This window comes from Colletotrichum spaethianum, assembly GCF_022836535.1.
Source record: "Colletotrichum spaethianum MAFF 239500 DNA, contig23, whole genome shotgun sequence".
In the NCBI taxonomy this organism is placed as follows: Eukaryota; Fungi; Ascomycota; class Sordariomycetes; order Glomerellales; family Glomerellaceae; genus Colletotrichum; species Colletotrichum spaethianum.
The window spans coordinates 743,899-760,122 of record NW_026054793.1 but is presented as its reverse complement, the minus strand read 5'-3'; the positions used below and the strand labels follow the sequence as shown (position 1 = coordinate 760,122).

General features: G+C 54.5%; 3 protein-coding genes across 3 annotated transcripts; 1 reads left to right on the top strand and 2 right to left on the bottom strand.

Moving 5' to 3' along the window:
* Positions 1-2,149: 2,149 nt before the first annotated feature.
* On the bottom strand, positions 2,150-4,982 carry ColSpa_08641 (uncharacterized protein; the record flags this gene model as incomplete). The annotated part of the gene is made up of 2 exons (XM_049274853.1): positions 2,150-4,685; positions 4,768-4,982. 2 exons carry the CDS (start codon positions 4,980-4,982, stop codon positions 2,150-2,152), a joined length of 2,751 nt encoding a protein of 916 aa, XP_049130810.1.
* A 1,011-nt stretch (positions 4,983-5,993) lies between these two features.
* ColSpa_08640 (vacuolar protein 8) lies at positions 5,994-7,310 on the bottom strand (the record flags this gene model as incomplete). The annotated part of the gene is made up of 3 exons (XM_049274852.1): positions 5,994-6,940; positions 6,998-7,151; positions 7,212-7,310. 3 exons carry the CDS (start codon positions 7,308-7,310, stop codon positions 5,994-5,996), a joined length of 1,200 nt encoding a protein of 399 aa, XP_049130809.1.
* Positions 7,311-12,309: 4,999 nt separating this feature from the next.
* Positions 12,310-13,113, top strand: ColSpa_08639 (uncharacterized protein; the record flags this gene model as incomplete). Its single annotated transcript, XM_049274851.1, has 1 exon — positions 12,310-13,113. The coding sequence occupies one exon, from the start codon at positions 12,310-12,312 to the stop codon at positions 13,111-13,113; it is 804 nt and encodes a 267-aa protein (XP_049130808.1).
* Between the last annotated feature and the right edge of the window lie 3,111 nt (positions 13,114-16,224).

The window sequence follows — 16,224 nt, the reverse complement described above, 5'->3', positions numbered from 1 at the left end:
ATGAAGTCTTCGAGGTTCATGTGGAATCAGAGAATGGAAGGGGAAGGTAGCAAGGTCATTTTCTTCTTGGTTTTGAACATTTCATCAATGTGCAATAAAAATCTTGGGCCATAGAGGCATATTCCCAACCCCGAGAAAGAATGTTAAACAAGCAAAGTTCAGCGTTCGCTCGTGGAGACGAGACTCGAAGCCTTAGTGGCAGCCCACGCGTGATTTTCGTTTTCCTTCGAAGGCTACTAGTGTAGACGTCAACACGACATGTCTCGCTCCGAGGAAGTCATTTTTGGTTGGTGACTTACCGATGTTGAAGATTTTGTTCGCAAAGAACAAGGCCTGAGCGACGACAATGTCTTTCCAAGTCTTTGGCTAGCAAGAAGCCTGTTATGTCCTATAACGAGCCCCGAGAACGTGGAGGTTCGCGTCTGCCACTCCTACTTTTGATATTAGTCCCTGTACCCTCTTCATGTGCCACACCATATGCGCTAAACTTCTACACTTGACTTTTATCTGAGCCGAAATGGTGGCAGAAATAACGTCTGACACCGCAACCCCAGACTCTATGTTCAAGTCTAGTGTAACCACTGTATTCCATTAAAGTATTTTTCGAATGCAAACATTCTATTGTCCAATGAGGTAGGGTGCCTGTATCACAACAGTTACACTGTTAAAGAAGCGGAAGCAATTGGTCGAGAAGCCAACAGAGACAAACAGGCGAAGGGCCAGAACCGTGTCTGGGACCGTTTTTGGAAATGCAAACATAAAGCAAGTTGGAAACCAGTAATCAATAGCTTGTCTCAGTACACGATTATGCCGTTTGGGTGCCCTCCAGTTGTGTAGAATGAACCTGAAACCTGACAGAGTCGGACTGTACTGGCATCTGTAGCAAATGACCAGCTGCCGTAGTCATTCACATCAAGAAGGCATGCCCGTCGTCAAAATAGAGCTCATGCCTCCCCGTCTGCACGTTGCGAACTAAACTTAACCTCGCGGCTTATCGCGTCTCCGTCTTAGTGCAGTCGATGGAGCGAACTTCTCGACTACCTTACCCCAACCCCAACTCCTCTGGAAGGTGGGGGGGCTTGATTTCAGGAATCGGCCAAACTCTGCCTGGAAGGAGCTAGCCCGTAGAACCCCTGATTTAAGCTCCAAGGTCGGCCGTCGGAATGCCGAATTCAGACGAGACGAACGAGACGGGGGTTTGGACCCTTAATGGAAGGGGTCTTGGGCAGAGCTGTCATGGGTACCAAGCCGCATAAGCTGTCGCCAAAGCTTCAGGCCAAGAGATTAGGTTGACTATCCATCTTACCCGCAATGACATCACGTATAAACGAAAGTAATCCACACAACTCGATAACGTGAATGCCGTTGTTTCTGATTAAGATGCAAAGTGCTTAGCTCACCTCAGACACTCTATACACTTGAGCCAAAGCCTTTTTCCCTTCCCCGAGGTAGGCGCAACAAAAAAACAAAAAAACACAGCAATCCCGTGGTCCATCTCTCACCCGCTGCAGACCCCACACCCCCCTTTGTGCATGTGAACAGAAAAGTAAAGGAAGAAAGAAAGGACCCTTGAATGATGCAGCAACGGCATCAATTGCGCTGAACCACCATCTCGACAACCCCCAAAGACGCCCTTCCGGCGATCATCTATGAGCCGTGACTCTCCTCCAAGAATTCTAGTAACACAGAGGCCAGAACGCCAAATATCAGGGGACACTGTATAGACCCGAAATGGATCTAGAGTGTAGCAGCATCCTCATTTGCCTGTCCATCCATCATGCATTAGGCCACCTTCTTGTATCGATTGGTACAATATTCCGCCCCCAGGGTTGTTTGTAGGCACAACTAGAAGAAAAGGTTCCTGTCTGACCAACTCCGAAATAACATCGCTCCCTTGCTATTCAGACACCATTGAGAAATAGAAATAGACTTTTGCGAAAGAGAGCTGCAGGAAGGCCGAGTGAGAGGGTATTGGTGTTCATCGAAACCCTGCAGAAATCGATCACTGTGGGTGTCGAATAGTTCGAGATGGAGACACGGCATACGGCGATGCCCTGGCTCCGTTGGACACCCCAACACCACCCGCGGTACCCTGCAAACCCGAGACAAAGCGCGACACCGTTGACGACCGAAAAGGATTGCCAGGCTGCTAGGCTGGCTTCCTTTGCTGCTGTTGAGGTATAACCGGTATGGGCACCGGTGTCACTTTGTGAGGGATTGGTGGAGTGCCGTTGGTTGCCTTTCCGGCGTTTCCTACAGGACTCTGGGGTTTCGGGGTACCACCAGCAGCCATGCGGGCTCTCACATTCGCATTGTACGGAGATCCTTGGGAGCTGGGGTCATCGCCGGGGATTTGGGGCATCGCGGCCTCCTGTGTCCCTTGTATCTTGGTTCCAAAAGCAGCACTCGTTTGTTGCGCTGCGGCTCGGTATCTCGCTTGCTCAGCATGTAGGCGCTGCTGGTCTGCCCTCGCGACGGCTGCATTGTATCCAGATGTTAGAGAGTTTATTGGTTGCTGAGGGAGGTGACTACCATTCGGATATTGCTGACGGTTGATTGGAGGAGTGCCAGGCATGTTTTGGTGAGGAGTCGAACCGAAGTACCGCGGCTGCTGGTGTGGAGTCGGCGATTGATACTGACCGGCTGGAATCTGGGGAGACATGGTCCGTTGCTGCATGTTGGCGCCATTAGGATAGTAGCCTCCGTAACCCTGGGACGGCGTAGTCGGTTGTTGCGGGAAAGACTGCTGGTAGGGCTGCTGGTAACGAGCGTTGGGCGTACCGTGTTGAGGTGTTCCTGGATAGCCCGGGTACTGCGGAGGTCTCTGTTGAGACCCGTACTGGACGCCTTGGTGGCCGTATGGCGTCTGGGCCTTTCCAACATGTTGCGCATAGTTAGTGTATCCGTTGGTAGGCCGGTAGTTGCCTGGCTGGCCAGGACGGGGCTGTGGTGTATGAGACATCTGGTGGGGCACACCGCTAGGTCGCGGAACGGAGCCTTGCTGCGGGGGCATTGCCGGCTGCTGGCCAGGCCGGTAATAATTGGAGGGCGCAATTGACGGCGTCCTTGTGGGGGTGCCGTACTGGCCGGAGCCATATTGGCTTCCATACGGCGTGGATGCGCTAGGCGTGCGGTGCGGGGCAGGTCGGTTCGGAGGTGCGGCGGCGACCACGCTCTGCTGCTGACGCATACGGGCTTGAGAAGCAGCATCGTCCTCCATTACGCCCTTGTACTGATCTGTGCGGACCTCGAGCTTGGTGCTGATAAGAAGCTGCTCGAGTTGATCGCCGTTGAGCCTTGCCACCGCGTAAGGGGGCAGGGTGTTGATGATCAGACTCAGTTGCGCTCTCAGTGCCTCGTATGTCGCAGTTTCCTCTTCCGTCGGCGCCGAGACAGCGCCATGAGACAGCAGGTCACCATTGACAGGATCGCCCGCGTAGCGATTCTGAGATGATGGGAGCGTAAGGTTGCGGATGCGCTGGTACGATAGCAATGTTTCTATCATGTCAGTGACCTCGTCAAGGAAGTCATCGACCTCCTTGTCAGCAGGATCCTTGTCCTTGGGCTTGGCAAGGACATCATTCATGTCTTGCAGGGCCGGGTCCACTAGCCACTCATCCCACTTTTCAATGGCCTCGTTGACGAACTCTTCATCAACTTGTCCGGTCTCAACGTCTTTCTCGACAGGCTTCTCGATCGCGTCTTCGTCGGTTTCCTGCAGCTCGGACTCAACCATCCGGTTGAAGTTCCGCTGACCAGTGAGCTGCCAGTACATGCGACCGGCATGACTGGATGGAATGACAGAACCCGAGTCATCTCTGCAGGGAGCAAAGCTGGAAAACGCGCTGCGGAATAGCGACTCCATCTCATTGACCTCCAGTTCAGTAGATGATGGTCTGTGGCCGGCCAAGCTTTGTGCTCGTTCACGTTGTCTCGTCTTGCTCTTAGATGAGGGTGCTGCGTTGGTGTAGTCCAAGTAGTAGCCAACCGCCAACTTCTTGCTCGAATACGAATCGTTGAAGTACTTGGACTTTTGTGCCGGCTCAGGATGATAAAACCCGAGTACGTTTCCCTTGGCCACCGGCTTCGGTTGCTTCGGCGGCTGCAGAGGAGGAAGAGGTCGGCTAGAAGAGAAAAGTTCTCCAAGAGTCGCTGTTCTCTCGTTTTGTCGCGACGGAACAATGTAGGAAGTAGACACACCCGGTGGCAGTTCCAAGGCTGATACCATTGCAGTTGAACTCTCCTTGCCCGAGGCCTTCTTCGGCAAACTAGAAAACAGTTGTTTGCCATGAGGGGCGTTGCCGAAAACCGTAAGCACTTCATTGCCCATGGCAGATTCCACATCGGGTTTGATGTTGGTGGTATTGACACTGCTGCGCGGGTAGGATATCTCCCGTCGAAGTAGGTCCATGGCCTTGTTCTTGAACTTCTTGGTTTGTGCTACAGCGACGCCATCGATATCCTCCTTCTCCTTCTCAGCATTGGCTGATTGAAGTTCTCGGAGTTGATCCTTGACAGCTTCGACGAGGTCTGCTGCAAGTTCATCGACATGCGAGTAGGCGTCACGAGTGACCTTATCGGCGATGGAAACAGGGCTATCGGCGGACTTTTGGCGTTTCGCATCGGGCTGCTCAGACTCGGGCTCGGGAAGGCGACGCTTCAGGATTGATGGATTTGCATCGAAACTGGGGATTGCAAGTCAATACAACCGCGCTTGGAAAGGAGATGGGAAGAGTAGGCGTGCGCAGAAGGGCGCGGCATTCGTACCTGCTCAGAACGGTAAAATAGTCCTTGATGAGGGGTTTGTGGTCCTCTTTTGGCAATTCGCCGTCGACATCCATCTTCTCGGGTCCATCGGTGCTGATCTCCTCGCCATCGTCGTCGGTGTCGCGCTTCCTCTTGACAGGGACAACGGGTTGAGGGGACTCAGCGTGGTCCGGTCCAGGGATGCCGTTTGCCTGGACCGAATCCGGCTGCGCCATTGTGAAAAGCGTCGTCGTGCGTCGTGAATGGTGATATTGTCGTCGGTCGGGATTGTCGCGGTGCTAGAGCGTGTTGGGCGTTTGTGACCGTCGATGTTGCGCGGAGCGACGGGGGTGGCAGGTAGCCCGGTGGAGGGCGGATTGTCGCGACGCGCGAGGTTCGTCGGTCGGTCGTCTTGGTGGAACTCCAAACCTGGAAACCTTTTTTTTCGTCAAGCGTCGCGTAGCCAGGCGTTCGGGGGAGCCTTTTCATCCAAGAACACAATCAAAGGCAAGCAACGTGACCCGTACCTTGACCAGTGTCCATCAAAGTCGCCGTTTTACGGTTTTTTTTTTTGCCTTGCAAGCGCTCTTGGAGCAATTCCCTGGGTGTTGTTGGGAGGCTGCGACTGGGAGAGTGTGCACCTACCTGTCTTGTTCGAAAACTAAGATGGCGCTGAGGGAGAACGGTATTCCATTGGCCAGATTTAGTGGGCCATTCACGTGATGGCGTGGGACTAACTTCGGACTGAGTAGGACCCACGGTGCCTTGCCATGATACCTCTCGTTGGTCGGGGAACACTACTGGGTGCCATGCTTTACTTTGCTGTTGCACCAAACCTATAGAACAAGGTTTGATGAAACCATGGTCGTATCTCAAAAGGGGTTTCTACATCAAGAGTCTTGAAGTGTGCAGCTTGCCTAGTGGCACGGATGAGGTTTACACTGTATGATAATGTGCAAATAAGAGTACATTTTTGGGATCGTCTCCAACACATCTGCCGTCTCTCACAGTTCATTGCAATTTTTCACTATTTTAAAGCATATTTATTATACCAAGCAGACAGTGTCGCTACTTTCAAGTCACAAGCCTCACCATCAAAGATATCAATCGCAAATGAAAATGCTACTAGTGGTATTCTCACACTGGTGTCCAGACTAGCTACCGAAGCAGATACATTACAGCCGCACCTGAATATGAATGTTCAAGTAGTCGACGTATTCTCAAGGAAAGGGGTAATGAGTAGGCGTTTATTTCTTAGCCTTGGCCAGACCAACGGCGTTCTTGCCGAGGTCGTAAACAGAGTACCACCGGCGGAGGAAGGCGTCTCCCAGAATAACGAGAGGGCCGACCGGCTCGGGGAAATCCATGCCCTGGAAGGTAGAGATGCAGCTGCCAGAGACCTCGAGGACATAGTCGTAGGCGGAGATGCTGAAGTTGTAGCCAGCAAGGGTGAAGGTGATGTCGGGGAGCTCGTCACGCTTAGAGCACTCAACAGAGTACTGGCCGTTGTAGCCCTTCTTGGCACCAATCTCCTTGTTGAGCAGCTCAGCAAGAGCAGAGGGAAGGACGTTCAGGGACGTGCCAGTGTCGAGGATGGCGCCGTGGCCCTCAAGGTCAGCGGTCTCGTCGCCAAGGGAGATGGCGTCAAGGTCGACCTCCCAGTAAGCCTTGCGGCGGAGGGGGATGTAGGTGATCTTGCCCTCATAGTGAGAGTCGTCAAGACCGCCAAAGGTGGCCTCGCTCTCGTCGCCCTCCTCGTTGGTGTCGCCAAGGTAGAAAGCAAAGACAGGCTCGTCAATGGCCTTCTGGTTGACAAGGTTGTAAAAGGGGGGAACGATCTTGTTGACGGAGATGGTGTCGTAGCCAAGACCGAGAATGCCATCGAAGCGGCCGAAGGCGAAGGCAAGGCCGGGCTCGCTGGTGGCCTCGGCGAAGTCCTGCTTCTTGATCTTGAGGTCGCCAATGGAAACGTCATCCTGGGAGACGAAGCCAGTCAAGCTACCGGATCCGTAGTGGATCTCGAAAGAAGAGCCGTTGGATTTGTAGGTCGAAGAAGCTGAAGAGTCGTACTTGGTGTGCAGGTAGCAGGCAATGCTGCCGCACTGCTGGGACGGCACCCACAGGTTGGAGCTTCCGGTGTCCAGAACGACCTTGAAGGTCTGGGGAGGGGTTCCGATTTCGATCTCGGAGAAGTCTGAGCAGGTATGTTAGTGTGGGATATGATGCAATAGGGAGCGGATGCTAAACATACACTGAGCGTTCATGAAGTTGCTGACAGGCACCGGGTGCTCGCCGTTGCTCTGAATGGGCTTCTGGTTGAACATGGCGTCGGCATGGTTATCGGGGCGGGCGCCCATATACTTCTGGCCCAGCTGTCTGACCTGGTGCTCGATGGGAACGGCGTTCTGAGATGATTGCGGTCAGCACACGACACAGTGGAGATGCGAGGTGATGGCGAAACATACCAGTTGCTCCTCGAGAGGAACCTTCTTGAGCTTCAGCTTGTGGACTTCAGCCTGGGCCACGCCCAACAGCACGGCCGCGGTGAGGAGAGTGCTCTTCATCGTGGCAGTCAACCTCGATTACCCAGTTTACAATGTGTTTTGGCGTCCTGCGTCTTCGTGCTGGTGATACTGGGAGATGGCGAGTAAGGGCGGATGGGGGTGGTGGATGATGATGTGTTGACGGGGGGAAGAGGCGGAAGCTGGGGCGGCGTTGGTACCTATTAAGTAGGTACGTAGGTACGGATACCTAGCACGGCTAAGTCTAGCTTGGAACTGTGCCCCGTGACAGCGCCTGCCACTCGCCTCCGCAAGGAACGAGGGACCATGACGTGCACCCGATAGGCGCAAGCACCTTATGTGCCTATCAAAGCTGGGGTTGCTCGGAAGAGGCCCACTTATCTGCTGGCTGGACGACCGCGGGCGCGCAACTCATTGGAACCCCGAGACGATTAGAGCTCCTCACAGCTCTCACACACTGGCAGGGTGCTGAGGCAGCCAGAACGGAGCTTGCGTGTCTGATCGCGTGTCCCGGCTGCCTTCTTCAGTCCGGCTGCGTTTCGCGTTGCTTTTGTAGCTTTTGCATGCACTGTTCGTTTCCACTGACGAGATGCACGCTGATGAAGATGATTGCCATTGCCTGACCGGCATCACGCAACAAGGTGGATTCATGAGATAAGCCTGGTTCCCCTGCTCCGCGGTTAACCGTAGCTCAGGTTCCCAAAGATACCTTAGCTTCTTGCTCGGCTGCTGAGCTTGCTGTAGCATCCGGGTGTGCCTGAAAGCTAAGGTACCTGCATCCCTGGGCGCCTTGGTACCTGAGGCCGTCATTTGTGGGCGTCTCGGAGCTCGGGGGGTAATGAGGATGCGATTCTACCTGCCTGTATGAGTCAGCAGACTTTGGGTCTCGGGAAAATCAGCTCTTTCGTGCTCAGGACCTCCAGGTTCCCGTAGCGCCAAACGCGCTCCGACTTTCGAGAAATGCATCTGCCACATGCAAAGAAGGAGTCACAGCTGGAGTGACAGTCGCGAGCCCACACCCAGCTTAGCTAAAGTTTCAGAGGTATGGTTATATACCCGTCGCATTGAGTTTGATTACAAGAGCCAAAAAGCAGCATCTACCGGTAGAGTCGCTCGCTATTGATCACTGGCCTATCAGAACTCTGCGCGAAATGAGCTTCGAGTTTTGCAACTGTCTACCTTGCACCGTTCGCCGACATCGCACACCCACCCTATGCGCAGCCTTCAAGCGGTGATGAACGTTTTTCACCCACTAGTCTTTGCGCCCCAAAGATAGCCTGGAGCGCCGGAGACATTGGGCAAAGAAAAGTTAAATGGCTGGAGAATGCAGAAGCATTACCGTGTGTCTTCGTTTCAAATACCCCGTCTATGCTCTTCGAGCTCTGTCGCGGAGTTCTTCTCTCATCCCGGCACCCTCCAAGGAACGGAGGGGCTGGGAGAAAACTCGCGATAGTCCCCGCCATTGCGAAGAGTGCACGGGTTGGGAAACATTTTACATATGCGATCCCATGCCGTCTTTGAGTCACAGTCTGCTATCCACGACTGACATTGTCACCGTCGCCATCGCCACGACCCTCAACCAAAAATATGCCCGGCTCAGCCGAAGGAAACACTGAACCTATGTATTGGGACGGACAATTGAGGGGCTCAATCAGCCAAACGGCCATGACTTGCCACCCCTCCCTTCCGTTCTCGTATGGACAGCGAAAATGGTGGCCGTTGGCTCGATGACTCGTGGAACCGTTCCAGAATCGGAGTCGAGGAACCCCGCCACAGGGGATGTGAGGCCAGGGATGCGCCCTTTTAGTGTCTGCACCTATTCCACTGCCTACTTCCACTACGTTCACCACATGCAGGCGCTGCGGTCGTAGTTCCAGTCACTGTTGCCAACCGTTCAGCAATGCCCATTTGGCGCCTCAGAAGCTCTCTGGTCCCTGCTGAGGGGCCCGCGTTGCCCAGCTCGACCCCGCCAATCACACCCCGCCACCCCACCGCTTCAGCGTGAGGATGCGGCCATCCAATTTTTTTTTCCTCAAGCTTTTTCCCTCCCTTCATAACCTTGCTGGCCTCCCTCTCGTCCTTCTCCTACTTCTACCTCTTCACTGCCATTGTTTGCGTGAACTCCTTCCTCTCTTCCTCAACTTCTCTCACCACATCTCGCAATACCACATATCACAATGGCTGCCAACGGTTCTACCTACTCCCTCCCCGTCTCCCACAAGGAGGTACGCTTACCCGTTTGCCCCGCCATGCTCAAGGATATACTGTATACTGACTCACCGACTAGATGTTGGAGAAGTCCCTCATCGACTCCGACCCTGAGGTCGCTGAGATCATGGTACGTTGCTCTACAAACGCCTCGGTCACTACCACGAACCATGCTCTAACCAATTGCTACAGAAGGAGGAGATCAAGCGCCAGCGCGAGTCCATCATCCTCATCGCCTCTGAGAACGTCACCTCCCGTGCCGTCTTCGACGCTCTTGGCTCCCCCATGTCCAACAAGTACTCCGAGGGCCAGCCCGGTGCCAGATACTACGGCGGCAACGAGCACATCGACCAGATCGAGATCCTTTGCCAGAACCGTGCCCTCAAGGCCTTCAACCTCGACTCCTCCAAGTGGGGTGTTAACGTCCAGTGCTTGTCCGGCAGCCCTGCCAACCTCCAGGTCTACCAGGCCATCATGCCCGTCCACGGCCGCCTCATGGGTCTGGACCTTCCCCACGGTGGTCACTTGTCTCACGGCTACCAAACCCCCCAGAAGAAGTAAGTCCCCTGGAGGTGTTCGTCGCAAACTCGATTGGGCGACATGTGCTGACCACGACTGTCTCAGGATCTCTGCTGTCTCTACTTACTTCGAGACCATGCCCTACCGCGTCAACCTTGACACCGGCATCATCGACTACGACCAGCTCGAGAAGAACGCCCAGCTCTTCCGCCCCAAGGTCCTCGTTGCCGGTACCTCTGCCTACTGCCGTCTGATCGACTACGCCCGCATGCGCAAGATCGCCGACTCCGTCGGTGCCTACCTCGTCGTTGACATGGCTCACATCTCCGGTCTCATTGCTGCCGGTGTCATCCCCTCCCCCTTCGAGTACGCCGACATCGTCACCACCACCACCCACAAGTCCCTCCGTGGCCCCCGTGGCGCCATGATCTTCTTCCGCAAGGGCGTCCGCTCCGTCGACGCCAAGTCCGGCAAGGAGACCCTCTATGACCTCGAGAACCCCATCAACTTCTCCGTCTTCCCCGGTCACCAGGGTGGCCCCCACAACCACACCATCACTGCTCTGGCCGTTGCCCTGAAGCAGGCCGCCAGCCCTGACTTCAAGGCCTACCAGCAGAAGGTTATTGACAACGCCAAGGCCCTCGAGAACAAGTTCAAGGCCCTCGGCCACAAGCTCGTCGCCGACGGCACCGACTCCCACATGGTCCTCCTCGACCTCCGCCAGTTCAGCCTGGACGGTGCCCGTGTCGAGGCCGTTCTTGAGCAGATCAACATCACCTGCAACAAGAACTCCATCCCCGGTGACAAGAGTGCCCTCACCCCTGCGGTCTCCGCATCGGCACCCCCGCCATGACCTCCCGTGGATTCGGCGAGGCTGACTTCGAGCGCGTCGCCACTTACATCGACGAGTCCATCAAGATCTGCAAGGAGGTCCAGGGCTCCCTTCCCAAGGAGGCCAACAAGCTCAAGGACTTCAAGGCCACCGTTGCCGGCGGCCAGGTCGCCAAGATCAACGACCTCCGCAAGGAGGTTGCTGCCTGGAGCTCCAGCTTCCCCCTCCCTGTTGAGGGCTGGCGTGTCGACGCTGGCATCTAAGCTATGTGCCAGCAGTCAACCGTCACGTATGTCAGGAAGCGGTGTGGCGGTCTTGTAAGGGAGGACATGGATGATACCACATTGGGCTGTGATAAATGGTCTAGTTCAACAAAAAATGGTTCAGAAGGGATTAAGCGTGGGGCGACCCAAAAGTTTCAAGGGACGGTCGCGCATGACATTTAACATGGCTCATGAATCAAGGGAAAAGGTGATCTTCCAAGAACGGAGACACTTTGTTGCATTTTTCTATAGGCGTTGCTTTTAAGCGGAAATACACCAAACACCGGGGGTAAAACAAAAATTCACTGGAGGCGGGAGTTGGGTGGCGTTCTCAACTTCGGCACTTTTTAGGGTAGCAAGACTGCTTCAACCGCGGTCGAGTGTTCAATGCAATCAGTACATTGGCGAACAACTTGAATATGACTCCCCCCCCGCTGGTCCCGTTTCTGTGAAGTTGCTGCTAGGTTTACTTACCCCGTTTGTGGCGTTGAGACAATTTGACACCGCCAACCTACGTGCAGCAGTCGATACGTTGCAACGCCGTGTAAGTCGATAGGTCCAGAACAATCAAGACAAAGGCCCTGCAAGGATCATGAACATGCCTAGACTAAGCAGTGCCACCTCCCACTTGTGCTGTTTTTCACCTGTAAGGCCATAGTGACAGTTTGATTTGACAACTGAGGCTTTGACACTTGCCTTGACAAACGAGTCTGCAGCTCGCTGTCTTTGCTGCAGACCTCTCGAACACACGTGTAAGAGTTGAACACGGTCGGTTGTATTCAGCCACACTCTTTACTTACACGTTTGACTTGTACACAATATTTTTGTCTTGACGAGGCAATCAAGCTGCGCAACTCTATTATTCTCATGTTGATGAGCCTCATTGGCTCCTGTTCTTTCACGGCAGACTTTTTTCCTCGAAGGCGGTTCCAAGGGTGTCCTATATAGCCGAAGCGTATCCTTCAGTTGGATGGATAGTCTCTTCTCATCATCCCACACACACATTCAACCAAGACACTTCGACAACACTCTGGGATTATCTACGATTTATCATTGACAATCTAGCGATTCTAGTCACACAGACTAATATCATCCATCAACTTGTAAGTGTACGACCACATCAACCTTGGCTGACGAGAACAGTTCCTCGCACTTCACACCCAACAACCAATCTTCAACTGTGAAGCCCGATTCCGTGCCTCGCACAAGGCCACCAAAAATGGCCAAGGTAACAGTCTCCCTCATCTCCCTCATCGCCGCCCTCGCCCTCATCTCCCCCGTGACCCCTTTCTATATGTCGCCGTTCCTCAACCACATAAACAGCACAAACATAACCTACCACAGGCCCCAACCCCCCATCCCCGTCCCCACTGCAGTCCTCGGCCGGCCCTCGGCTCCGTGCGCCGACCCCGGCCAACTCTTCGAGTCCCCGGGCCGGGCCTCCCTCGCCACCGGCGCCGAGTCCGAACCTGAGGGCCCCAGCTTCTACCGTGGCAGCGAGTACTGGCGCGACGAGATCTGCGGCATGTCCTCCTTCGCCGGCGTCACGCGCGCCACCTCGGCCCTGACCTCGGACTGCATCGCCCTCGCCGACGACGCCGCCGAGGAGCGCCACCTGTGGTACGCAAAGGGCTTCGCCGACAACACGACGCTCCTCGCGATCCGCAGCCGCGGCACCTGCACCTTTGGCATCCGCCCGCCCTACGCGGACGTCATGCACGAGATCGCCTCCGGGTGGTACGTCGGCGGCATGGACGTCGCGCAGATCGTCCGCACCGCCGTCCGCGACCACGACGCCGGCGGGCTGGTGGGCGCGACCGGCATGATGCACTGCGCCATCAGCGACGCGGCCAACGTCGATGTCCAGTGGGCCGTCTATGGGCCGGGCGAGCAGGCCGAGGCCGGGTGGTGGATGGCGCCGCCTGTGCCCTCGTCTGCTGGGAGGAAGGCGCCTGTTGGCGCGGCCATGTTGTCGGCTGTTGTGGTTTCTTGGCTGTCTTTTTTGTGGTACATTGTGGGTTGAGCTGTAAGTCGCGGCAAGCTGGGAGAAAAGGTACCAGATTTAGGTGAGGACTAGGAAGAGGAGTTATGCGTAATTGAAATGCCGTTGAATTTGCGCTCTAACTTGATCTTTGACGTGCAATTAACCTACACTTGCGTTTGTCCATCCTCATGACCAACGGTTAGTTAGAAAGGTAGCAATTACAATACCCAAACAGCTTTGAATGTCGTCAGGCTGCCCCAAGAAGCCTTTGAACATTTTGAAATTTAGATTTGGCGAAGTTAGTGATATGAGGTCTTGGGACATGATTACGGACGATCGCAGATGTGAAGGCGAACTACTCGTACCTAGCTTCTTTTGCCGATCTCATCAAACCAGACGCATGCTATATTTCCTGTGTAATGTTGCCTGTGTCATTTCTGGTGAGCTTTTCGTCACCTCTGGGCCACTTGCCTCGGTGAAATGTGACGGAGCCGGCTGCCCGGACGTGATTCGCGCACTCGGACACCTTTGGAGGGACTTTCTGTTTCGTTTGGTTCTTCATTTTCTCGCTGTTGCTTCCGACTGTAACGTGGCTCCCAAATTAGATTTCTGGACAGAGATGGTAACAGTCGCCCCTCGGATATGTTCATCATAAACTTTATGGTGTTTTGTGAGACCCGTAGTGTTACGGTTCGAGTTCCCGAGACGTCAGTGCCAGTATTTCGGGGTGGCCGTGGAAAATAAGATCACATCAGCATCGTTTCTCTTAGTTGTCACACCCTCGATTGGTAAGGTTCAAGGCGCGTACAAAGGCTACGAGTTGCCGAAGCCTCGATAGGCAGCCTCAAGCTATATGAACTCTATTCGAAGAGAGGTCATCCAAGTCGTTTGGATCGCTGAATATGGTCGTCCGCTTTGGGGTTGTGTTAGAACGAGAAACATCTCAGTCGCTCTTTACGGGCTATTGTAGTCACACCAATCCGAGTCGTCAGAAGCGAACGGCTGTTCGGTAAGGCAATGTCGGCAGTGAGGTTTCAGTTGAAGCTCTGGCAAGGTCTCCAGCATTGCCTTTGACATGCGGTCTCTCCAGGTTCAGCGGCAGAGGGTGTTGCATGGTATGTGATGATGAACTCTTGAGCCGTTCTTGGACCATGATAATGGGCTGATGGTGGATAGGGTATCGATGGCCGAAATAGCGACTGAACACGAGGCTTCGTCCGAAGAGGTTGTGCGTCGCAAGTGTAAGGAAGCGACGCCTTCCTCAATGCGGCGCGGAAAGGCGGTCTGGATGTCCTAGTCTCCTGTGCGCTTTCCTCCCGAAAAGGATAGCGATTTTGATGGCGTCGTCGATCGGGTCCGATGGCGGCCGTTGAAAGTTCGCAAGCGCTGTTCTGCGTCAAGACGGTGTCACGGACTCACGGCACCGGAGTGGGTCCGCTTGTCGAGGTCAGGTGCCGTCTCTTCACCGTATCATCGGATTGCTCCCTGATGAAGAGTAGAAGATGACGCGATCAGGCTCTGGTTACGGGGTTACATCCCCCAGTGCCAGAAAAATGTGCACGATCGTTTTGGCGGAGAGATGGGACAAGAGAGACAGATAGAGGGAGAAGATAAAAAAAAAAAAGGTAGGATTGAGATGCCGTCGACATATCACAGGATTATGCATTGCCCCGTCCTACTTGTGCTACGCATGGCCGCAAAAGGGAGCCTCTTTTTGAGGTTCACCGGCTTTAGTGTGTGTTCAAGCAGTAAATGGATGGCACATGCCAAGATTCCCCGCCTATAGAGGGTGAAGCTCCAGAAGCGGCAGCCGCCACGCTACATGTTGTGGCTGCTCTTAGGTAGGGGATCAAGGTTTTGTGTCCAGAGGCAGTGGCTTGCGTTAGGATGTTACCTTATCTCGACGTGTGTTATCCCAGGAGACGTTCCAATCTCGACACTCTCACCCCCCTCTGTCCTCGATTCACTGGGTCAGCAGCCTCTCTTGCACACATACTGTCGGCAGCCGCTATGAGGAGATTGCGGCCCTTTTGCCCCAAGTGAGGCTTATTGTTCATACTACGCTCCTCAACGTCAACTGCGCGTTTGTCTCTTCGAAGCCGAATGAGTCAGCCGCTGTGTCTTGCCTCATGCCCGGGCGTACCCCATGGGGCGCGTTCGGCTACGTCACATATGTTGTCCCGCCCGTTGTCTTCACCGAGGCAGGAGGGCAGTGCTTGTTTACAGACGCCAAATCACTGCCTGATCGGGCGCGAGGTGTTCGTATTGGTTTTTCAACATCGTCCCGAGCACAGACGTAAACATGTGTCCAGTTCGCCATGGGGGCGGTATGTGTTCGTCTGGTCTGATACTCGAGCTTTCATTCTACGTGGACACTTTGGGCAACTTGCCAAGCTAAGAAATAGGCGATTTGTCTCTCGGGTTGCTGCGGGAAGGACGAACAAGGACAGATTCAGAAGCAGGCCTGCTAGAGAGTCAACATGGGTGGCGCCGTATGGTGTTTCGGGACGGCAAGGCGTTCGCTGCGAAGGGGCGTCTAGCGATTGGCGTCCTCCATACTCTTCCTCCACGAATGTATGTCCAGGTTTGTAGGTCACACACACACCTTTTTGTTCGCTCGAATGAGCCTTCCCACTTTCACCAGTCTATCCACCCAATCTGATGCTACAGTCCTGAGAATGGAAGGCGGGTGAGGCATTGTTACATCCTTAGTGGAGAGGCGCGGCCACTTCGCACTTGCAGATGATATGCCGTGGGTGCGTAGGCAGCGGGCATCCCGCTACCTAATTAGCACCAGGGCACCAATGGAGCTTCATACTCGAGGCGTCTTCCTAGGAGAGAGACCCTGCCTGCCCCTCCAAACCTGGCAGTCGCCCTTGCAAGAGGCACTTCAACAGGCCAAGACGGTTCACATTTGTAGCCTGCAAAGTCACTGGGCGCCACTTCTCCCTCATTGCATGTACGTCGTGCTTGTTCCAAATCAACATCTTTTCTTTACTGGCCGCCCACGTGCACTGCACTCCCCCCCCTGAGTCCTCAAGCTGGGACTCAACTCCTCCCGTTGCCGCCACTCGTGGCTTGTAGTATCGTCCCCCGTCTTGCATTCGTTTCCTGCCGGGTCAAGCTGGCACTTTCGGCTCCGTTTTCAGA